Source organism: Rhineura floridana, chromosome 6 (genome assembly GCF_030035675.1).
Source record: "Rhineura floridana isolate rRhiFlo1 chromosome 6, rRhiFlo1.hap2, whole genome shotgun sequence".
In the NCBI taxonomy this organism is placed as follows: domain Eukaryota; kingdom Metazoa; phylum Chordata; class Lepidosauria; order Squamata; family Rhineuridae; genus Rhineura; species Rhineura floridana.
In genome coordinates this window covers 19127577-19152402 of record NC_084485.1, presented here as the reverse complement: position 1 = coordinate 19152402, position 24826 = coordinate 19127577, and the positions used below count along the sequence as shown (strand labels likewise).

Genomic DNA, 24826 nt, shown 5'->3' with positions numbered 1-24826 from the left:
ATCCCAGCTTTTATTTCAAAATGAAAACAAGTTCCTAGCCCTCATGGTTGTAGTGAAAACAATGACACATGGGTAAGTGTTAAAATAAACTCAGGGACATGTTGGTCTCAAATAACAAAGTATGCTTTCTTCAGCTGCCTTAGTTAACAGTGTCAGTCATAAGTATGATGTTGTTGTGCTTTATTAGCAGTAAATAAACAATAAAGAAGAAGTAACCCATCAACAGTAAGCATCTCAATAGCACACTGAGCAGGCACACAGGCTACCTGCTCACAGTCTCCCCCCGCTATGGGGGAATGCATTGTATTTCTATATAAAAGATAACAATTACAAAATTTATAATTAGAACCCATGAGTGCACTTGTGCCCATGGAGGCCTTCCTTGGTACCTTCAGGGTCCACTTCCCTGCCTTCCCTCTGGTGAAATTAGACTTGAAAGAAGCATTCAGTTGTAGCCAATAGGTTGCAGTTAGTGTAAGGTTGTGGTGTGTGTGTGTGGTGTCTACAAAAGTTTCTTGTTTGCAAACATGTTGTCTCCCAAATGGGTCCGTTGCCCGGTGCGCAGTACAGCCGAATGACCACACCCAGGTTGAAGGGTCCAACAAACTTTATTTTGTTCTGGCCAGAAAGAGGTGCAAGGCGATAATTCGCAAAACAAGCACACCCCTTATGGGGGTGCTATACTTTTATACATTGCAAGCAAAAATTCATGGCACATTCTAATTGGCCCCTTAGTGCCAACCTGTCACCTTTCCATTGGTCGATCTTCTGACTATGCCCACCATCTCTTATGCACACGGCACATTAGATTCTCTACCCATATCTGCATTCCAAGTTAGCCATTACAACAGCAGCTTCCAAGCACGTATTTTACCGATAAGCTTCAGCAAGCATGTAACTTCTCTAGGCCTTATAAAATTTAGTTTCCTCTTTTTGTTTTTCTTAAAAATGCTGGCCTTGAGTCATCAAACAAAGGGCCCAAAAGGCTGGCAACCCCTGAGTTCTTTTTCTTTCTTTTTTTTTCTTTTGAAAATCAATGTCCCCTTTTATTCTTCTTTTGGGGGATGCATTTCCTCTTTATTGCATAAGTGGCCACTACCATAGCTAGAATAAGGGTAAGTGGCAGCCAGGTAAGCCAAATGACAACCCTCAACTGCTAGATTACATCTGAAGTAGCCCAAAGAAGTGTGGAGACATATTGCTGTTTTCTGCAGAAGAGCAACAACATGAGATTCAGAGCTCAATATTATTCTACACCCACAACACTTATTGTCTCTGCTGGGGTTGGGGGGATAATTGTGAAAACTATTTTTTAAGGGGAGTAAACGCACAACTCTGATGGAGCACTGTTGTTGTTGTAATGACTCCCCTAAAATGGCTCTGTAGCCTTTGTGCTATTCAAATTGCTGAGATTAGCAGGCCCACTCACAAGTTATGATCTCTTATAGTTTCAGGCAAATTCTGGGCTCATTTTTTGCCAAGGAAAGTTAGTGCTATCATTATCTTCTGGATGTCATCAGTGCCAGCTCGACTGTGAGCCGTTGATTACACTCATAATCATTGTTTGTTCCCTAAGAAAAAGACAGAATTACAATTAATCTGATCTTAGCTAGAGAGGTGGCTTTTTTTTTTCCGGGAGGGGAGAGATTCAAGTTTCGGCAACTGCAGCCTTGGACATTTTGTCAGTCTGGACAATCAACAGTTGGTGTTTTCTTACCTATCCATAAAATTTTCCCTACCCAAAAATGTTGCACATGCAGAAATGTAAGCATCACAATCAGAAAATATTGCACAAAACGGAGGCCAATAGGCTGTAGGAAAAGCACCTTTGAGAACTGGCTTCAGGTTTGAGGAAGCCCTATGCAGTGGGCCCCTTGATAGGCCTATTCCTCTGTCGGGCTATGTTGCTTCCCAAAGAATAAAACAGGGAATGAAAGGGTTAACCATTTCATCAGCCACACAGCTGGACATAATGAGCCCTAATCAGCCCTAGGGCAATAAAGCATGGAAACAGGAAACAGTGTGTAGTGGGGGGGGGGTTGTTGGAGTCGGAGAGGAAGTAAGTAAGTGTATGGCGTATGTGTGTACCATTATGTTACCGAGAACGTTGTGCAACTAAGTAAAGCTCTTCCTAAAAACCTGCGCCTGTGTATCTGTGTATTCTTGCTGGAATGAGGTGGCGGAAAAAGGCTGGAACAGACCGGGACTCCGTATGGGAAACGCCCGGGAACTCTAGCATGCTACAAAGCCAACATCCTCTGTCTGTTGGCCCTGGTGGACCAGCCTGGCATTGGTGGTAGACAGCAATGAACCAACAGCAGTTCTCTGAGCAATAAGATGCAACCAGGTCTAGGTGGCGTTTTAATTTCCCATAATGCCTTGGAGCAACACTATGTTAGGGGCATTGCAGGAAATTAAAATGATGGCTGGATCCTGCCACCCGCTGCAAATTAGAGGATCAGGACTGGGAAAAAATAAGAAAGGGCAGTATGCAAGGAAGTTATAAGTTGTGGTCCCAGCTGGTCCCTGGCAGCTGCCCAAGGATGCTGGGTAGTGACACCAGCCCTTGCATCTTTAAGTGTGGTCTTCCACCACCACCTCATTTGCCAGTGCAGATGCTTATGAGAGTTTAAAGCTCTTTGGAAACCATGTTGGGAGTCACATCCCCACTTCCACATTTTATAGGGGGCTGTATAATGTGGCACCTATTCCCAAATCCAACCCATGAAGGGGCAAGAGGATTTACCCACCCTCCCTGCTGTGTCAACATGTGTCCTCCTTCTCCATTGCCCCCACACATCCACATTAGGATGCAGTGTTCAAAGATGGCTTATGCACATAAAAACAAGCAAACAAAAAATCTGGTAACAGCACGAATTTTTGTCTATACCCATTTGATTCTATGCATGTACATTACAATGTTAGGTCTCCCATGGACATGTAAGAACACTTCAGATGGGGCAGATGGGCTGGCTGGGCAAGGGGGCCCCTGAGCATCCTTGACCCCCTCCACTTGGCCATAATCTCAGAAACCAAAGGACAGCACACTTTAGCAGGACATAGCTGGAAACCTAAGCCATCTATGTGGAAAAAACACACAAAGGTAGTGCAATACCGGACAGCCTGGTTCAAATTAAGCCTTATTTTGCAATGCAGAAATTACATCTTTTTTTGTTAGAAATGCATACATTATATGGTATTGTCTCACCAGATTCTCACTCCCCAGATTCCTAAGCCTATGTTCTCACAGTATGCCTGCAGCGCTAGGGCTGCCACAGTGCTATGGCTCCTGCGGCACTATTAACTTCCCACATCATCCAGGTAATGGGAGACCTCCTGAGCCATGTTAAGAGGAGTCAAAATTGCAGTTCATCTGTACTACAGCATTACTCTAGTTTCCTCACTGGTGTGTGTGAAAGCTATCGTGGGGGCTGCTCCCAGAAGACTTGGGCTTATCATGTTACCTTTACAGCACAGGAAGGAGCAGGGCAGCCCTCCTTCTTCTGCTCTAATGTGGTGACCTGGGTGAAGACATCACAATCCACTATGCACCAAACAAACTAGTGGGACCCATTCCTTGGCATAAAAGAGCCAGTACTGTTCGGAATGAAGAAGGCAGTTGACATGTAAACAACAAGATTTGGAATTCAGTTATTCATTTAAAAAATGCATAAATAAATAGATTGCTATGAGATTTTACCTATGAGCAAATGTGAATCAAGATTTGGAGGTTCCTTTTCTGGCAAAACATCTGCAAGAGTTGTGAAAGAAGTCTAATCTAATCAGCAGAAATGACTTAGGGAGACTTCATGTATCTTTTCGATGTGCAATACATTTTGCCTAAGGGGAACTGGAAAAGGCTTGGATTACCATGTTTGGAACTTGAGGTGTGTGTGTGCATATCTGTGCATGTGTTTCTTCCACTTCTGCCAAATAAATGCAGGTATCAAATCCCCTCATATTCATGAGGCTCATTATGTAAGTGACATTGAGTAAGTCAGTTTGAAGTCCTTCCCCAATTACCTCTGTATGAAGATAGCTATCTACCTAGATGAGAGCCGTTTCTGTGATGGCATATTCCCTTTGGAATGTCCTTCCCCAAGAAGGAAGAGGTTATTGCTCTGAGGAAGAGAATCTAAAAGAAGTTCAGTCCCCAGCATCACCAGACAGGGTTGAGAGAGAACGACCCCGTCAGAAATCCTGGAGAGCTGCCTTTAGTCAGTGTAGACCAAGGGTAGCCCATGTGGTGTCCTCCAGATGTTGTTGTTCTACAACTCCCATCATCTTCAACCAACAACCATGCTTACTGGGGTTGGTGGGAGCTGGAGTCCAACAACATCAGGTAGGCGCCATATTGGCTAGACCAAGGGTCAGGGTCAGTATGCATCAGCTTCCAGCCTGGATGTGTTGAATGTTGAGGAAATCTGGGAGAACTTATTCCTCCAGGGCTGACATTTGAGAACTGTTGAGCTGGATTAGGTTGATTTATTGATACTCTTTCAGCATTCCTAAACAATTCTTCAGGGGTTTAATCTAAGAGGAAACTCCCAAATTTACTTTAGGTTAATCCACCCTCTCATGGAAACCACAATCTGAGTTTTCCAAATTGAGGGCCTCCCATTCCATTCACTTGCTACTGCGCTTTTTTAAATTCAAGGGAGGCAGTTTGGTACCACCCATACTGGAAGTGTTCCAAAGGAAAATAATACCTATGTTGCTTTATGGTGCAGAGATCTGGGGCTATACCAGTATGAACACATTAGAGAAAGTTCAAAATGCTTTCCTTCGCACGGTATTGGCAACCCCAAAAGGCACGTCTGTCTCTCTCTGGAGGTTAGAGACAGGTTTGTATCCCTTAGAAGCTTCGGCTCATGCAGCTCTGGCCTTTTTTTGGCTAAGACTAGTCTCCATGGATGACTCTTGGTTACCGAAAAAATGCCTGCTTGAACAACTACAAAACCCCTTGCAAAATAATTGGCTAAACAGGACTAAATCGACCCTGGCTTTCTATGGGATAAGTATAGAGTCCTCCCCTTCCCATGTTTCCACTCGTGCTAAATTGTTATTGAAGGATAGAATATTTCTCTACTCTAAAAGATGGGATCTTCATGCTTCTACGCAGTTGTCTTTTTCTTATTGGTTTCCCATGTATAAATCTTCTTTTATTATGGAACCATATTTTTTCTTCCTAGATGCGCCATGGCTGAGGAGAGCCTTTACTGCTTTACGCTTCCAAACAATGCCCACAGCACTCCTCGCAGGGAGATATGATAACATCCCTATTTACCTCCGCTGCTGTATATGTAACTCAGGCGAAGTGGAGGATATTGTCCACTATTTGTTGAACTGCCCTCTTTACAAAGATTTGAGGGCTAAGTTCTTTGCCCCTATCACCCATCTGATTGATAACAGGCCTACTTTGGAACAAGTCTGTGTCCTTTTAGCAGGCATGGATATTTTTATAACTAGACAAGTGGCAAACTCCGCTTTTGCAGCTGGGAAAATTAGAGCCAAGTTTCAAAAGAATGTAGGGTCCTGAATAGTGGTTGTTAGTGTACAAATGTTTCATTTGGTCGGTCTCCACCTCTTCATACCTGTTTTAGTATCCTTGATTGTACAGGACTGTATGAATATTGGTTTTTAGTGTAAAATTTTAATCCTTTTAATCCCTAACCCTTTCATATTTACTATTAATATTTGTATTCTATTTTGTTATCTGTATTTGTATATCATTGTGGCGGCCTTTGGTCATGAGCAATAAAGTATTACCTTACCTTACCTTTAGGTTAAATTTGATAGCAGTTCAGGAAGAAATCCATATTCTGCCATTGCTGTTGCTCTCTTCATACTGGCATGAGTGTTACATAACTGTGTGGTGCTGGCTAAGGTTGTTCTAATGTGTTATTTTGTCTCTTTGTACTGACAATGTTAGCTGTCTTTGAGGTCCCCAAAGTGGGATAAACTAAGTAAATAAACACATGATTTCCCAAGCTCACACGGCTGTTGTGATGATGTACTGGGGATATCTTATGCATATTCCCTTGACCTCCACAACAGAAGGAGAGGAAACAAACACAACTAATTAATGCAATATGGCTAGCAAATAATATACTTGTGTTTTGTCATGTAAACATATCCACATGGGAGTTAGGTCAGCTTTTTGTTAGGAATGTGTGGAAACCCTTGAGAAATATTGTGAATCATGTTGAAAAACTTCTTTAAGAAAACATTGCCCTATCTATGAAAGGGCTTTGCCCTTATTAATCTTATTATGTAGACAAATCCAGTTGACTGATTAGCATCATGATGCCATCCCATTCACTGTGGGTTCTATCCAACTAAGGCCTAATCAAAGCAGACTCACTGAAATGAATGGAGCTAAGTTAGTCATGTCTTTTAATTTCAATGGGTTTACTCTGAGTAGGACTAGCACTGGATACAACCCTATGTTATCCCTGATTGAGAATCCAGGATGCATTGGCTTCCCTCTCAATTGGCCCTAGGAAGATGACCCAGTAGGGCTGGGACCAGATGTGACTGGGCCCTTGGGTACCAGATTGCCCCAGACCTGCGTAGTCATGCTCCCCAATACCCCCTCCCAATGCAGGGTTTAAATAGTCCTGCCTGCCCCACCTACCTGTGCCGCTGCACCAGCTCACTAGCATGGTGTGCCTGCTAGTTACCCAAGATGGCAGAAGGGGCACCAACCCCTTAGGGACACCCCCAGTATAATCTCAAGTGGGGGCATACATGCATGTGCAGTGTGCTAGCGTGGTGACGTACCAATGCATGAGATGGGTGGGGCAGCTGCGCCTATTGAAGCCTGTGCCACCTGCATCAGGAGAAGTGTTTCCTGGGAGGGTGGAGCTCCTGCTGTGTGATCCCCAGCAGAGTCGGGTTACTGGGCCCGGCAACCTGACACGGCTGCAGATCGCACAGCAGGAACTCCATCCTCTCAGCCTAAGGAGGGGCCCCTCAGGGGCCCTCAGTCAGTGTCTGACCTGGCCATCTACTGGTGCCAGGCCTGCAACTCAGTAACTGTAAATAAATAAACAAATTGTGCTGATGCAGAAGCAGATAGGTGAAAGAGTTGCATTGAACAGAAGTGAATGTTCATATAGTTTAGGGTGTATAGGGAAAATATTTCTCCCCATCCCAAGCAATTCCTTTGGCTTGAAAATTGAAACCGAACAACGTTTGGAACAGTTCAGTCTAGATCCCAGGCAGAATTATGCAGAGCCCCTGTGGGGGGGGGGATGTTAATGCTAATGCTAGTGCTAACCGGGGCTGGTTACAGGGACCATACAACTCCCCTGTTACAACAGCTCCACTGGCTGCCAATTTGTTTCCGGTCACAATTCAAAGTGCTGGTTTTGACCTACAAAGCCCTATACGGCTCAGGTCCAGGCTATTTGACAGATCGTATCTCCCTACATGAACCTGTCCGGGATTTGAGATCTTCAGGTGAGGCCCTTCTTGTGTTCCCCACACCTTCGCAAGCACATATGACGTGGACACAAGATAGGGCCTTTTCGGTGGCCGCCCCTAGGCTGTGGAACTCTCTTCCGAGTGAGGTGCGATCAGCTCCCTCCTTGCCGTCTTTCCGGCGATAAGTAAAGACTGTTTTATTTCAACGGGCATTTGGGATAGAGAACAACCAGGATTAAGTGTCATAGGTTTGGTGATTACATTATATGATTTTATTATTTTAAATTGTCTGCTGTTTTTAACTTATATTTTATGGTTTTAATTTTTCTCATAGTTTAATTCTTTTTTAATAATATACTCTGTATGTTTTAATGGTGTTGTTTTTAGTTGTAAGCCACTCTGAGTCCTATTGGAAAAAGGGCGGGGTAGAAATAAAGTTTATTATTATTATTATTATTATTATTATTATTATTATTGAAACTCCTTTTGCTTGAATTTCACCTAAGCAGGAATGTCCAGATTTAGGAATGGAAGAAGCTTCCTTACATCAAGGATCTTTGGTCCATCTAGTTCAACAGTGACTTTGAAAGTGGCTCTCTAGGTTTTCAGACAGGGGTCTTGTCCAACTCTCTCTGGAGATACAGGGGATTGAACCTGAGACCTTCTGCATTCGAAGCATGTGCTCTGCCACTGATCTAGAGCTTTGACACTACTCTTGGTGAAAGTTGTTGACAACACTACTTCCTGTCTGTCCATGTGGCTGGCCTTTTCATGTGGCAAACAATCAGTGATCACTACTTGGCTGGGGCAACCTTCTACATCATCATACTAACCTTTCTTTTCCAAAGGTTGGGCTGGCATTGAAAAAAAATGTCCCAACCACTTGGTGAGCCATGACACATGGCTAGCATGCCATGTGATAAAAGCTGTCATGTGGAGAGACTCAAAGTAGCTTCCACATTGCATTGACTGTTATTCATAAGCTGGCCTTTAAATCTCATTGATTTCAAAGGTACTGGTTTCCTAGTGAGTGTTCAGAAGGCTGCAGACACAGCAGGAATATATGTACTGTACCTATTAACTTGGAGGACATTCGAGAACTGAGAAGAGGAAGAAAAAACATTCAAGCTATTTTCTTGCAATTCTGGCACATGCTGTGTCCACTTCCTAATAGAGGCTCCCAGGATTAAAGACACCATCATGACCATGGAGTCATAGGGCTTGTTGATCACTCTTTCACATATCTGCAAGTACTCTTAAACTGGCTGTAGAACTCCTTCTGAGCTTTGCTAATTTTCTTAAATGAGGAAGGGAATTCTTCCCGCCCATCCCGTCTCATCCATTTGACAGACAGGTTGCATCATGTATTTGTGGGTGTGCTGTTGGGGGTCACCCAAAATATTGCTGGCCACCAGAGGAAAGCATGGTAATTAGCAACTGCTCCCAGGGAATGAGCTCAATTGTTTGGGATTTGCGCATTCAACAAATTGAGTTTCCCTCACGGCAGAACACTAGAGATCTCTGCCAAGTTCATGTGGGGCTAGTAGTGCCTTGTGATTCATGATGACCAGATCACTTTGAGCGGCTGGGTGGTTAGAGCGCGGCAGCTGGCTCCAAAACAGAAACTAAACTCAATGTGGCAGAACGAGCAAAAGGCAAATAGAACTGGACATGATTGTGGACACAAGAGCAAGATTTCTTCTGTATATTGGTGAGGGGTCCTCTTGCACTGTTCTACTCAACCACCAGAAATCTTTCTGGACTGATCTGTGCCCAGATTGTGAGCATAAGACACTGTTATCTATCTATCTATCTATCTATCTATCTATCTATCTATCTATCTATCTATCTATCTATCTATCTATCTATCTATCTATCTATCTATCTATCTATCTATCTATCTATCTATCTATCTATCTATCTATCTATCTATCTATCTATCTATCTATCTATCTATCGCAATATGTATAATTGCCAGTTGTATGTCAGTCTGATATGAACCTAGTTTATTTAGATAATTATACACTGCTTAACATTTTTAGAAATAATATCTACGTGGTTTACAGATACCATATTATAAATAAAAATTGGGGAAAAGCAAATTTATTTATTTGATTTATATCCCACCCTTTCTCCCAGGAGGAGCCCAGGGCGGAAAACAAAAGCACTAAAAACACTTTAAATATGCTGATATGTGTGTGGATATATCAGCTAAAACAGCACAATGTGCAGTTGAACAGGATGACCCTACTAAACCTCAGAAAAAAAGCCTGAGCAAACAAATGGGGTTTTAGCCAAAGTTTAAAACATCCAACCGATGGAGTTTTGTGGTTCTCTTTTGGGAGGGAATTCCAGCAGGTTGATGCTACACTTGAAAAGACCATGAGGTGTCCAGATGAGAGTCCACTGGCTATGGTGTGGCCAGCGAGGTCTCCTCTGCCAAATGCAAAGACTGATGTGACCTACACCTGGGGAGGTGGTCTGCTCAGTATCCTTGTCCCTATCTGTTCAGGGCATATATCAGTAATAAAACCTTGAACTTGGCTCAGTAGTTAAGAGAAGCCCTAGCCCGCCATCGCTATTCTGACAGCGTGTTGGAGGTGTGGAACTGTGCCTGCTACCCTCTCCACCCCAACCATGGTGTGTTCAAAGGCAAGACCTGAAGGGAATTTGTAAGAATGTTCACTTGAACACACTTACAAGACTTCTCATGATCGGGAACCCTGGTTGTGTACGGTTCTTGATTAGCGGGAGGCTTGTAAGCATGTTCACTTGAAGCCCCCTTCAGACCTTACTGCTTAATGTGGCAAGGTTGGTGGTAGAGGAAGAGGGGGTGCACATGGCCCCATGCCTCCAACATGCTTTTGCATTTATAACACCTAAGTAGGAGAGAGAAAGAGAGAGAGAATGCATCTACTTCTTACACCCAGTATGAACTCAGAACTTCTTTTTGTCCTTGCCACTGTTGTCCTGTGTCACGGAAAATAATTCAGAGCCATGTCCCCTGCTCGCAATCGTGTATCATGCATATATTATTAAGCACCCTTCACTGTATCTAAGGAGAAATGAATAATTCATTAAACAATGACAAGATATCAAGGTAGATAGTGAAGGCCGTGTGTTTGTCAACACATCTGAAACAAAAGGATGGAAATGTTTACTCACACTTGCATAGATGTATCCTGTGGTACTCACAGTTGCAGGATATTGTGATGGATGCCAGCATAAGTTACATTTTAAAAGGATTAGATATATTTGTGTTGGATACGTTGGGTGTCCAGAAGATATAGCTGTTTTCATACAGTAACAGATGCTGGAGATGAACAACCAAGGAGGGACATCATTAAAGGAACCATCAGCATCCTGATGTAAAGGGGCTTATCCCTGACATCTGCGAGAGCATAGTCCTAGTAACCTGGGTCCATAATGTCTTGCAATTTTTTCTTAACGCATCTGCTAGTCTTGCTACATAGGGATGGAGGAGAAATTCGTTTTGCCTGCCTTTTGAAGTGAATCAATCTCATTCACACCTCCAGTCCATCTCTAGATTAGGGGTGGAGAAATTCAATTCAGTTTGTATTTAGAAGTAAACTTACTAAATCCACACTTTCTGAATTAATACTTGAAGCAGAACACATACATCTTTCAAAATTAGCTCTTATCTCAGTTTTGCGACGCAGTTCTCCAACCAAACAATTTTTTTAAAAAAATGCATATACTAGAGTAAAGTGTTCATATAAATGCATATATTAGTGAAAATGACATACAAAACCACTTTATATTAGGAGAAATTGCTTTGAAAAAATGTGCATATTAAGAAAAAATGCATATACATGTTAGGAGAAATTCACACTAAAATGCTGATGAATTTTCATGCAGAAATAAAAATTTAAAGAATTGCAAACCATTATGGAAATGTGGAGAACCCAATTTAAGATTGGAAAAATGAGAAATGAGAGAAACTGAAAATGATTTATCCCCACCCTAGATCATAGCAGATTACCAAATCAGTTCAGGGCTGGAACCCTGCGCCCAGTTGTCTGAGAATAAATTGGTATCCTTCTATAGTGTGTGTGTGTTAGGGATGGATGAATCTGTCGATTTCAGCTTATCTCAGTTTCTCAGTTTTCCAATCTTCAATTCAGTTGGCCTCATTTCTGCCTCAGTCTGCAATCCCCCCTCCCTCACAAAAGTCCTCATGAAAATTTGTTTGCATTTCAGGGCTCACTTTTCCTAATATACCACTTTTGTATGCAATTCTGCTTAATATGCATGTTTTTGCAAGCCATTGTTTCCTTGTATAATGCATTTTAAATGCTATTTTCACTGGTATGTGCATTTCTAAGCACACTTTCCCCAAATATACTCATTTTTGGTACACGTTTTTGGCTGGAGAACTGCATCACAAAATTCAGCAAAGTGTGCATTCTGAACAATAGCTGCATTTTAGTTTGCATATTGTGTTGGGAAGTGTGAATTAGGTAGGTTTGCACTAAATGTGAGTTGACCCTAATTTCTCCCCCATTTCTAGTGTCTGTATAGCACGCTGAAGTCAGAAATGACTTCGTTTCACTTGCTTTCCACAATAGTAGCTGTATTGGTCTTTTGTACTAACCCCCGCTATCTTCGGAACATATGAAGCTGCCTTACACTGATTCAGACCCTTGGTCTATCTAGCTTAGCATTGTCTACACTGGCTGGCAGTGGCTCTCCAGGGTTGTGGGCAAGATTCTTTTCCAGCCCTTCCCGGACAGAAAACCGGGAGAGGGAGGAATGGAATTGGAGGATATAAAGGAATGGAATAGGAGGATATTCCTCTTGGAGGAAGGGCAGGATATAAATTTAATAATAAATAAATAAGAATGTCCTAGGAAAGGGCTTGCCTGACTGTTTGGAAGCCTGACCAGGAGCACACCATACTGCAACATTTTATTGCAGGTCCCCCTGGTCACTTACTAAATGTTACAAGGGAAAGAGGGGAATGGACGCAAGGTCACTGTTTTCAGCAACAACCCCTAGTTCCACCTGATAAAAAGTGAGCAGACGTTGGTGCATTTGTTGATGCCACCCACTGTGCAGCTGTTGATGCCACCCCCCAGTCTAAGAACCCAGCCTTGTTCTTAAAAAAACAGCAAGAAGAATCCTTTCCAACACTATGCTTGTTCTTCTGTACCTGGCTGTACCTTTTGCCTCTTCCCCTCCTGGGGAACACCCTGATCTTAAAGGACGGGCTCACTAAGCTCAGGGACAATGGGAATATATCTTTTACTTTTTGGTCTCTCTCCCCCCCCCCTTGCTTTTTCTCTTTCTCTGTTTTTTTTGATGTCTTAGGGAAAAAAGGAAGCAGAAGTGAATACAGCTTGTTCTACACTGAATGCTAAATAGTTCAGGGACAGTCCCTTGTTTACTAAGCCTGGAGATTCGTTCTCTTAGAATAGAATAAAATTAAATGCTTTAACAGGATGTACACATACTGTCAAGGTATGCAGTTACAAAAATCTTAATTCATCCAACAAAACAAAGGCATTTTCTGCTACTCCCCACAGCATCTGGAGTCATTTGTATCAGTGGTGTCTTGAGCAGTTATTGGGAACCAGACTAGAATCTGATGAAGTGAAATGCATCTTTGCATTTTAAGGTGCAGGTTTTAAAAATACAAAGGACATCAGCTGGGAGGAATTGATAATAAGGCCGGACTGAATGACGAGGAACATTTTTTCCCCAATATTTCAGAAGTGAGGGGAAATCCTTTTGAGGGGAAGAGAATTGGAGTGGCTGCCATTTTGTTTTCCTGCGAGCTTTGTTCTGAGGCTGCCCTGAATCTGATCATTTTTAAACTGCTCTCTCTCTCTCTCTCTCTCTCTCTCTCTCTCTCTGTGTGTGTGTGTGTAGATTTTTTTAAAACCCCTTTTAAAGTACCTCTTCAGGGTACATATTGTAAGATGACAGGGGCTTGAGCAGGAATATCTCCCTTTTATTATTTATTTTATTTATTTAAATATTTCTATCCCTCTCTTCCAACCTACAATATGGGACTCAAGGCAACTCACAATAAAATCATACAACACACAACACAGTAAAAAAAAAACCATTGAAATAGATAGAAATGCATAAAATACTATTAAGAAATCTAGGGGAGTAATATTAAAAGGGGACTACAGAGGTAAAACTAAAAAGGGTGAAAATAAAATCAGTTTCAGGCGATCTCTTCAGTCCCTCCCAAAGCCTCTCTGGAAGAAGATGGTTTCAGAAGTCTCTGAAATACCATCAGGGAGGGACCAGAGTGGGCTTCTTGGGGTAGGGTATTCCAAAGCTTGGGGGCCACAGCTGAAAAGGCTCTCTCCTATGTGCCAGTCTAACATCTTTCATTCCAGGTGCACAGGGGAGACGAGCGCCAGCTAATCTTTCTAACCCCGTTTTCTTCCTCCTTAACTAAGACCATGACATTTTGTACACCCATGGAAATTCACTGGTCCTTATCAGGACATCTGGCTTAATTAAAATCAAATTCTTTTTCTCTCTTTTTTTCACCTGCATACCTAAGGGGTCCCTGGTGCATACAGAAACTGCTTCATTATGTGCAGATAGCCCCTTTGAATTTCCATTATCGACAGGCACTTGAGATTGCTTTTAGAGGGAATAATGGCCAATAGCCATTGGTAGATCTGACCGTCATATTTAAAGCCATTTTAAAGCCATCTACCTATGCAACAGAATGAGATGGTAGAAGACGGGTGGTGGAATGGACTGTTACTACTTCAGGCAACAGGTGGGAAAACCAGGGTTAGGTGCTCTCCCAATTAAAAATAAATGAGTCCCTGCAAGTAAAAAGTAGAATAAAATAAACAAAACTAGCACATCAGCAAGAAATGTTCTCGCCCAACTTTGGTCCCTGTTATGCTAGTTTTCTGTTTGCATGGAGTTTTTCATGGAGGGGTATATTAAAAAACAATCAACCCCCGGCAACTCCAGGTAGGCTGGAAAGGACTCCCTGCCTGAAACCCTCTAGAGATGGTTCCAATCAGTATAGACAATACTGAGCTAGTTAGACCAATGGTTTGACAGCTTCTTATGTTCCTAAGGATTCCTTTGCCGTTTGGGGGTAGCCTCTGGTGTCAGGCTCCATGTGCCTGGGAATCCCCACCAAGCAAAATGTGGGGAATCACTTTCAGAAGGCTAAACCAGTGTTTCCCTCGAGCTGAGGTGGAGGGCAAATCCAATGTGCTACTTTATACTAAGCCATGGGAACAGCCCTGTAGCCAGAGTGGGGCAAATGGATGCGGCTCCCCAACTATGCTTTGCAACCCTAGGATTTTTGGGGGGGGTGTCTTTTTAATTTGTGGCATGACCGACAATGACAGCCTCCATTTAAAGAATGGCAGTTTGTTTTAAGAACAGGAGCGATTTAAGAATAGGACTTATAGAAAAGTCTATAAGTCTATAGAAAGTCTTTTCTATAGAAAAGTCTATAGAAAATTCAGAGGTGAATGCACAACAAAAGCCTTATCTGAAAGAGCCCCCAGTTGTCTGCTCACTCAGGCCTTTCCCTGACTGAGGGTGGATTTTTCATGATCACAGTCACCCTATAATTACTTAAGAGATCCTAAAAAAGAGAGCCTGAAGAGTAACACGACCCTTGAAGAGTTAAATATTAGAACTTTGTATTAGAGTTAGGCTCTGCTCCTTGGACTTGCCTTTGCTCTGCTTTTCAGTTTCAGTTTCCGTTGTGTTTTCTACCCAGCCAACAATAAAGAAGCATGTCTGTTTGCCTGCAGTATGTGTTTGTTTATTCTGCAGTTATTATAAGCAGAGCAGGATTGGGTGCTTACTGCTAAAGGGTGAGATAAAGAGATATCTTAAAGTGTTCTGAAAAAAACAAACACCCTACCCTAAGTTTTTTAAAGCGCTCACTATAATCATAATTATAGAGGCTATTTTGTTCTTCTTTTCCTAAAAACACTCATTTTTAGCATCTTGGTTATTTGTCTTATACCTTTTCGAATCCCCCTTTTCACTGTATCCTTTGTTGTTGTAATGTGCCTTCAAGTCGATCACGACTTATGGCGATCCTATGAATCAGCAACCTCCAAGAGCATCTGTCGTGAACCACCCTGTTCAGATCTTGTAAGTTCAGGTCTGTGGCTTCCTTTATGGAATAAATCCATCTCTTGTTTGGCCTTCCTCTTTTTCTACGCCCTTCTGTTTTTCCCAGCATTATTGTCTTTTCTAGTGAATCATGTCTTCTCATTATGACTCCAAAGTATGCTTCTAGTAATAGTTCTGGTTTAATTTGTTCTAACACCCAATTATTTGTCTTTTCACAGTCCATGGTATGTGCAAAGCTCTCCTCCAACACCACATTTCAAATGAGTTGATTTTTCTCTTATCCACTTTTTTCACGTCCAACTTTCACATCCATACATAGAGATCGGGAATACCATGGTCTGAATGATCCTGACTTTGGTGCATCTAGGAGGGGCGAAATCCAACATGGAAGCAGGACCTTGGTCCAAGAGCAGCAAAGTCAAGGTACATAGTATCCAAAGCTAGTTATGTTATTGTAGCACCTGAGGCAGATAATCCCACAGGCAGTTTCTCCCCATCCCTGAGAGTGAAAATGCAAACATAATCAATTAAATAACTCGCAATGTTCTGCCCTTCCATGACACCCCCTTCCCCCCGGTCAGCTGCTAGAGGGGGTGGGCTGCCTCATTCTGTCTAATGATAGGACCAGCACCGTGTGCCAAGTCAAGCTATTTGCCCTTCTAGCTCAGTGTTTTCTGTTCTGACTGGTTTCAATGATGTCTCTGTCTCACCCCTTCCCAGAGATAGCAGGACTGAACCTGGCATCTTCTGATTGCAAAGTATGCAATCTACCAACGAACTGTGAGCCTTCCCATAGTGTCCATATAGACTAGTCTTGGCCTCACATTTTTTAGCATTAGTGTTTTGATTTATTATCCCCCATTCATCCAAAGGTCCCAGGGCTGGTTATAACAACTTAAAATACAAAATTAAAAACAGTTCGAAACAAATTACAATCACAAAACTAGGGTGGGTCCTAAAATATATATCTTAAGTAAAGTGACCCATCTTCAGCATTTGTAGAAAACTATATAGTGAAGGTGCCAGATGCACCAGTGTGGGAAGGGGGTTCCACAACTATGGGGCTGCCACAGAGAAGGACCTCTCCTGTGCCACACTCTCAAGCTTCTAAAGATGGTGGAATTACCAAGAGGGTCCCCTCTGCTGATCCCAAGAGAGTCTGTAGGGAAGGAGGCGGTCTTTCAGTAATAAGTCATTAAGGGTTTTAAACAGTAATGTGATCACCTTGGATTGGGTCTAGAAACAAACTGATAACCCCAGCCAGTAATCTGGCTGCTGCATTTTGGACCAGACGACGTTTCCAAATCGTCTTCAGGGGCAGCCCCATGTAGAAAACATTGCACTAATCCAATCTGGCAGTGGCCAAGTCCTTTACTCTGAAAGAGTGGCGTATCCCTATCATGTGATAAATACACACACAGTTTAGACAATCAGCTGGCCTTTTGCCTGTAGATTCTGCCATGGCTATGTGAGTAATTGTGATTTTGGATTTAGCATGCACAGATGTGCTGATAAACTTCAAATCCCAGGCTTGGATGCTGCTGTGCCAAAGAGGATTTGCTGGCACGACAGGAGAAAGGGGGAGAATTGAATCATTTTCATTTTCAAATGGAGGGAAATCACCACTCTTGCTTCTTTATTTCCCCCCCATGGTTTTTAAGGGTGCTAAAAAAGATGGGGAATAGACAGATAGTTATGCATCTTCTGTAAGGCTTTTTTTTCCAGATGTGTTGCACGTATGTCGCATATATTTTGTGTATGTAAAAATAATCAGGACAGGCTGGGTTTCAAAATGAGAAATCCCAAGGCTTACCACAGACTGTATGTAAACACAGGAAGCCTTAATATTCATAAGTGCACAGTGTACTGCTTTCACCTTTATCATATTCTTAGATAGGCATTTAATCCCCCTCCTCCCCGCTGCCCTCCCTCCCCCTCTCCAGTCCCAGTTTATATATCCTTTGTAATCTCATATAAAGCTTCCGGGAGCACCTATACAGAATAGAGGCGATCATTTAATATGGGCCAAGGGAGGAGAATGTGAAGAGCCAGCCACATGGCCCTTTGGTTTGGAGATAAACTCGTAGTGTAAGTCATTATTTGCTTTTGGAGATTGTGCAAAGCATGTTAATCTCCGCAGCAAAGCTCTGGGAACTGAATTCTGAAAGGTCCTTGGAGTGGAAGAGAGGAGGGGTTGCTTGAAACAATTTGAATTGAATTCTAGTTCCTTGGGATGGAACTAGACATGACAAGAACAGCAGAGAGCCTCTGCCAAAACACACTGACCTAGGTTGAGGTCCTCATTCATTCATTCATTCATTCATTATACATATATTCCACCTTTCCTCCAAGGAGCTCAAGGTGGCATACAAACATGGTTCTCCCCCTCCTGATTTAGCCTCCCAACAACCCTGTGAGGTAGATTAGGCTGAGAGACACTGATTGGCCCAAGGTCATCCAATGAGCTTCATGGCCAAGTGGGGATTTAAAACCTGCTCACCCAGTCCAACACTCTAACCACTATACCACACTGGCTCTTCCAACTGACACCCCCTACCAATGTCTTGTGCTTTTCCCCACCCCTGGGGAGAAATGGAGGGAAGGCACCAGTGCAGGAACAAGGGGAGTGGAAACCTCTTGGTGAACTTCTAATGCAAAGGTTCTGAAACTGTGATCTGTCTGTGATCTCCATTCAGGTAGTCAATGGAAAGTTTGCAGGAGTCAAGTATAGCTATACTTGGGTTTGCATTTTATTATTTTTTTCTAATGATGGAGATTGAAACCATTTTCACCTGGGTTGGGTTTATTGAATGGGTTAACAGGACCCCGGCTTGATTTTCATAATACAGCACTGGTTTATGATGCTAGTGTTGAAGAATATATGGTATTAAAATATGAGTTATGTGCTTTGATTTGTAGAAACAAAATTAAGTTTATTATTAAGTGGTCTGTCAAGATCCCCAACAATTTTCAAGTGGACCATGATGGTGGTGGCGGCGGGGGTGGGTAGAGCTTAAGAACTGCTGTGCTAGTGCATCACTGTGCACCAGAATACTGGGAAATGTAGAGTATTTTTGCCTTACAGTGTTCCTGATAAAGATCTGAACTGAAATGCAACAAGCCTGGTCAAGTATATTTTTGTGCATCATGAAGTTTTGTTTCCATTCCCCTGCCCTTGACAGTGGCAGCTATTGATATGGCACAGGGATGCAATGTTGTCAAGACCCTAGTTTTGTTCAGATCCTACACCTAACACAGGTACAATCTGTCTCTACACATCTAAAAGTATTTGTGTGAAAGATTTGTACAGCTGAACTATTGTGCACACAGGAATACAGACTGCACACTTGTTGAATGTTACTTGTGAATAACTGTATGAGTGTACATTCCAACAATTTGTGTACACATGTTGTACACTTGTTGAATGTGGCATGTAGACACTCCTCCTGTGAGTTCCAGTCAGGACATGGGGCAAGTTAATGCCAGCAAGAGGTCACAGGGCATGTTAGTTTAGCAAGAGGGCACTGCTATGTATACAGAATTATTTATTATTATTATTATTATTATTATTATTATTATTATTAGTAGTAGTAGTAGTAGTAGTAGTAGTAGTAGTGTGAAATGGACAGGGGCCAGAAAAACTGATCCATCTATCTCCAGTTACCACTGGAGATTAAAGCATTCAAGGGATAAACATATCTGTGTGAATAAAGTGCAAGTGTATTCAGAGAAATCAACAGTAGGGATAGAAAGATATGCCATTTTCTCTTCTCTCAGTTTCTCAGTTTTCCAATTTTAACTTAAGTTCTCCACATTTCTGAAGCAATTTGCAATTTTTTTTAAAAAAAAATCCTCATGAAAATTATTCAGCAGTTTAGCGCGAACGCCTAATACACATTTTGCATGCAGTTTTTACTAGTGTACACATTTTTGCAAGCAATTTCTCCTAATATAATGCATTTTTCCATATGCATATTTTGTCCTAATATACACATGTTCCTCTAATATATGCATTTTTGTAAACATTGGTTAGAGAACTGCATTACAACATTTGGATAAGTACGGATTTCTAAGGATGGCTATGTCTCAGTTCTCATATTTTTTCAGAAAGTGTGAATTGGATAGATTAGGCTTTAAGTGCCAAACGAATCTAATTTCTCCCCCATCCCTAATCAATAGAATATGCATGGATGAACTAGCCACTTTCTGTTCTCGCTTAAATAGAATTTACTCTAGAGCAAATGCTTCACAAAAGACATCCCCCATTCAGAATTATACAGTGTGTTCACCTGTACAACTAGTTTCCCTATTCACTTCATCCCCTGCTCCCCATGAATATGAAGGAGACAGCCAGGGCAAATAAGGGAAAAGATTGTTCACCCTAGCAAAGAACACACAATAGCCCCATTCAAATCCAAGAGTAATTTGGGCATTGGATTGGAGCCATAGTAGATTGTAAAAAAGTCTTCACTCTGCCATCAACAGTATCATAACTCTGATATAGCCACAAGCTCTCTGCTCTGAACCCTCCAGCCCCCCATCTGTAATGTGGGGTAATATCACTGCTTTGCCTTACAGGGTTGATCAGGCACCAAACTGCATGCAATGTTGAATGCATGGAAGCAAGTGAGATTAAATGTATGTCAGGTACAGAGGAGAGGGGCTAAGCAGGATTGGGACTGTGGTGCATGGGGAGGGGGAATTTAATTCTTCTCCTGCATGCTACTGTTTTGGCAAAAATCACACACACCCCAATCTGACGTTAGCCCTGGGATGGACACTTCCGCTTCCCTCCTAGGGCTAACGGCAGCATGGCAGAGGGGTTTCTTGGTGTGATCATGGCACATGGGTAGGGATGGGTGAGAATTTCAATACAGTTCTCATTATAAGCAGAATTTATCAAATTTGCACTTCCCGAAACAGTATGAGAACTGAAACACAGCCAACCTTAGAAATGTGTGTCTGTTCGAATTTTGTGATGATGCAGTTTGCCAACTAAACAATATTTACAAAAATGCATATAAGACGAGGAGAAAGTGTGCATAAAAATGAGTATATGAGTGAAAATAACATGCAAAATGCCTTAGATAACGAGAAATGGCTTGCAAAAAATGTGTACCTTTGTTAAAACTGCTTACAAAATGTATTTATTAGGAGAAATTCACACTAAAATGTTGGAGAATATTCATGAGGATTTTTTTTAAAAAAAATGCAAATTACTGCAGAAATGGGGAGAACTGAATTTAAGACTGGAAAAATGAGAAACTGAGAGAACCGAAATTGACAGATCTTTCCATCCCTACACATGGGTCAAAGGTTAAATCACTTTGGGATATATTATAGGAAACAACTCAGAAAGGAAATCAAATAAATAAACCCCTTCCCCATGCACTGTGGTCCCAATCCTGCCTGTCCTCTCCCCTGCAGTTGATTTTTAAAGAATAATCAACATGCATATTAAATGCTTATACACATTAAACACTTTGCTTAGTTTGGCCCTGAGATAATTTATCCAAACTACTTGAATACGCTATAGGAACTACGCTGATGCTGATGACTAGTACTGTATTACACTTCCTCTTTCTGTCCCTTTATTCCATCTTCCCTTTGACACGAACTCTGGATAATCTGTGACATTGACAGGGTTACTTCTGTGATGCCGCTTCATAACACTTCCCTTGATTGGTTCATATAATCCATGATAGTGTCACTTGCAAGTGTATTTTACAAGAAACCAAAAAGGGGGAGGCCCACCTTCCATTTATTTATTTATTTGCAAGGCTGCAGCCTTCACATATCAGCTATCTATCGCAAAGGAGATAGTAGGAATATATATATATATATATATTATATATATATATATATATATTTACCATTTTACCAATCCATGCACGTGCTCTCCCTCGCTCTCTCTGCTTTTTCCTTTTCTGGATTTTGTTTGGTTATTTATTTATTTTATTCGCTACACCCACGGGCTTGCGATTCGAAAGCTAGCCAATCTATAAATGCCTGCTTGAGTGTGGGGGCGATCAATTACTCTGTGAGATTTCCAAGGCAGATATTAGCAAGCGTATCTCTCGGAGGGGGGAGTCTCATTTGGGATGCAGGATCTGATGGCTGTGGCTGAGATCATCTGATCTTGCAGAGTCAATCCTGAAGCAGCTCTCGTAAAAGGGGGGGGACAATGGGCTTTGAGCGGCTGCTTCGTGATGGTCTAAGCAGCTACATACATACATAGACGCAGAGCTATTACATGCAGCCTGTTAGCAGGCTGCGCTCTCTCAGCTCCGACTGAGAAACCACCTGCACACAACAGCCTCATTATTTTCTGCCAAGGCTAATTGCTGTCAGGATGCATCACTGGTGATACTAGACAAGAAGAAAAGAAGTGAGCTTCTAGTTTCCAGTCGGCTGTTTAGCAGCAACTTCAGAAAAGACTTTTGAAGACACACATTTTTAGAAATTGCAAGCAGAAATATACCCAGAATCTGGTTGCCTTGACAGTAAGCTCTGAGAGAGTCCGGGCATTCCCTGGGTGTTTTATTCCAACAACAGGCAAAGAAGAATATGTGTTAGTGGGACTAATTTTGTAGAGAAAGGGGCATCTGCTAGCAAACAACTTTTCCCTCTCGGGACACAGAAGCTCACCTTTGGGGATGGAAAAGAGAAGGGTCTCAAAGGGCAGATCTCATGCCTTTGATTACATCTCATGATCTGACCCACAAGCCAACTCTTTTGGTCTCGGGACCAAGTGGACTTTGGCAAAGCAATAACAACAAAAACAGACAGACAATGGTACAAAACATCATCTTGGTTTTCTTCCGCAGGAGACTGAGCCAAAGACCTGCTGTTGAGGAGCTAGAAAGAAGAAATATTTTGAAACGTAAGTATTTAAATGCTTTCTCTAACTGGTTATTTCTATAATTCCCATAGTGAAGGAATGGTTCCTGATTTGAAACAGGATACTAGATATGCAACAAAATGTCCCCTCACATGGTTTGGATTTCTAGCAGGCTGTTGGACTGTTAACCAGTATGATATTTACTCTTCAAATGTATCTCTACACTCTTGGAATGTAGATGAAAACCACTCTTAAATAATGTGTATTTTATGCGACTTCAGTCATAAACAAGTAGAAGACATGCATTATAATGTCAGTTGTGTTTTAGAGACTTCATCTTGTTTGTTCTCACAACAGTCCTGTGAAGTATGCCACAGTTATTCCCATTTTACTAGTTGGAAACTGAGGCTGAGAGATATGTCACTTGTCCAAGGGCACCCACTGGGTCTGATGCAGACATTTGTGGCCTTGTCTTCAAATTCCAAAACCAATTCCTAGTGTCCTGTGGAAAATATGTTAGAAATTTAAGAATTTGTACTCCTCTGACTCAGTCTAATAATGTCCTGGATACAGTGTTTTTCTTTGTGGGTGTGTTTTAACAAAGAAAACCCAAGTATACCACACACTACAATTCATCATTCTAAAAGGGAAAGCAGAGGCATCCATGCGGATAAATGAGTTTCCTGGTGAGCGAATTAGTTGCAGAACACCCTGACCTTTCTGGGCCAATGCAAACTATGAATTAAAACCATGAAAAGCAAACTAGTATATCATAACTGTGTATGTTCTGCAACAGTACCATTGAATTTCACCTGAAACAAAACCTGAGGCCAATTCAGAGAGTCCTGTTTAGCAAAATCTGTCAGAAGTTTGTTTGTTTTTTATAAAGGAATTTGGATAATGTTAGCGAAGTTTCACTGATAATATTAGTGAAGGACCTACACATGGCAGCAGTTCTGGTTATCACTGTAGAAAATGTGTGGCAAGCAAATAAGCTGATTTCATGCATTTAGAGATGCATAAGCCATGCCACCCCTAAAGTTGAGGCTGGCATCACTTCCTTATCTTACTGATCTCAAGAAAAAAATGAGAAAATCACAAATATTTTACAGATGCAAGACAGAGAGGACTAGGCTGAAATCCTGCACACACATACACCCCCCCATGAAAACAAATACCTTTCATACAGGTGGACTTTCTTCCGAGTAAATTTGCATAGGATATGGCCACTCATGACTTGTCCAAAGTCTGCTGCTGGTTTCATGATGGTGCTGGTAGAATCTGCTTCTGCCATCGACTCACTAGGGAGTCTTGGGCTTGGGCATGCCACTTGCTTTCATCCCCAGTTCCCCCATTTGCAACATGTGGATCATAACCATGGCCTAACTTACAGGATTGTTGAAAGTATTATTGAGAAATGAACATGAAGTGGTTTGAGCACACTAAAGTGCTGTATAAATGTAAAGAGATGTTATCAGCATTTCTGGGTATGCCCACTTAGTCACTAAATGTGTGTGTGTGTGTACGAGTGCATTCACACACATGCACACATGCAGATCCTTGTATATGCACCCGGGCCATAGATGGTTTTACTAATGGCACCGGTTGCCTTTGGGAGGAGCAAAGAGGAGAGGGGCCTCAAGATTCACCCCTCCAAATGGGTGATAGGCACCATCAGAGTGGACTGTGCCAACTTCTCTATTAGGAGACATGTGCAAAGGGTGGCTCCAGCAAGGATCTCCGTATGTACAGCCATGGGACTGAAGCAGAGTGTGGTCTCCAATTCATTGCTTAGTGTGCATACTTGTGTACATGTGCACGGATTGCATCCTGCAAAGCAATTCGTGCATTGCACCCTACTTCTGCCTGTGGATTGCCTTTGCAGGGATGAGGGTGACTGGCTTTCACATTTGTTGCTCTTGATATAATGAGCTGAGTGCAGGGCTGTAAGGTGGAAGATGTGATTTGAGCCGAAAGAAAAATAAGCAGAATGGAAAAGGAGTAACCTCTTTTCCAGCTGAACATTATGGGTTGTCATTTACAGATAAAGCAAACCCATCCACCTGGACTTGCTCTGGATTTCTTCCCATGGGAAATCTGGCTGCTGAACTGAATTTATTTCCCCCTGAATGCCACCCCCCTAAGTTTCAGTTCCTGTCCACCAGGAAGATGGGCCGCCAGACAAATGGGCATTTGCGTACATTAGGTTGCCTGGCTGACAATTGCAAATAAGGCTTGATGGAAGCTGTTAAAAGAGCACTTAAAAAAAAAAAGGTATCAGCAGGGCCAGGAGATACCTGTGGTCTGATTTGATAGGTACCATCTTCATATATTCTTGTATTGGGGGAAGGACTGTAGCTCAGTGTTAGCACTTCTGCTTTGCATGCAGAAGATCTCAGCTTCAGTACTAGTCAAAAGGGGCAGGTGATGTCAGTTGAACTACTGTCATAT

General features: G+C 42.1%; 1 protein-coding gene across 2 annotated transcripts in view; it reads left to right on the top strand.

The window, feature by feature from the left end:
* PHACTR3 (phosphatase and actin regulator 3) overlaps positions 1-24826 on the top strand; it is a 250670-nt gene that overhangs the window by 210066 nt on the left and 15778 nt on the right. For both annotated transcript variants that reach the window (XM_061630261.1, XM_061630260.1), the window contains one exon: positions 22362-22417. In XM_061630261.1, coding sequence (XP_061486245.1) covers positions 22362-22417 — 56 coding nt within the window. The remainder of the gene's footprint in view (positions 1-22361; positions 22418-24826) is intronic.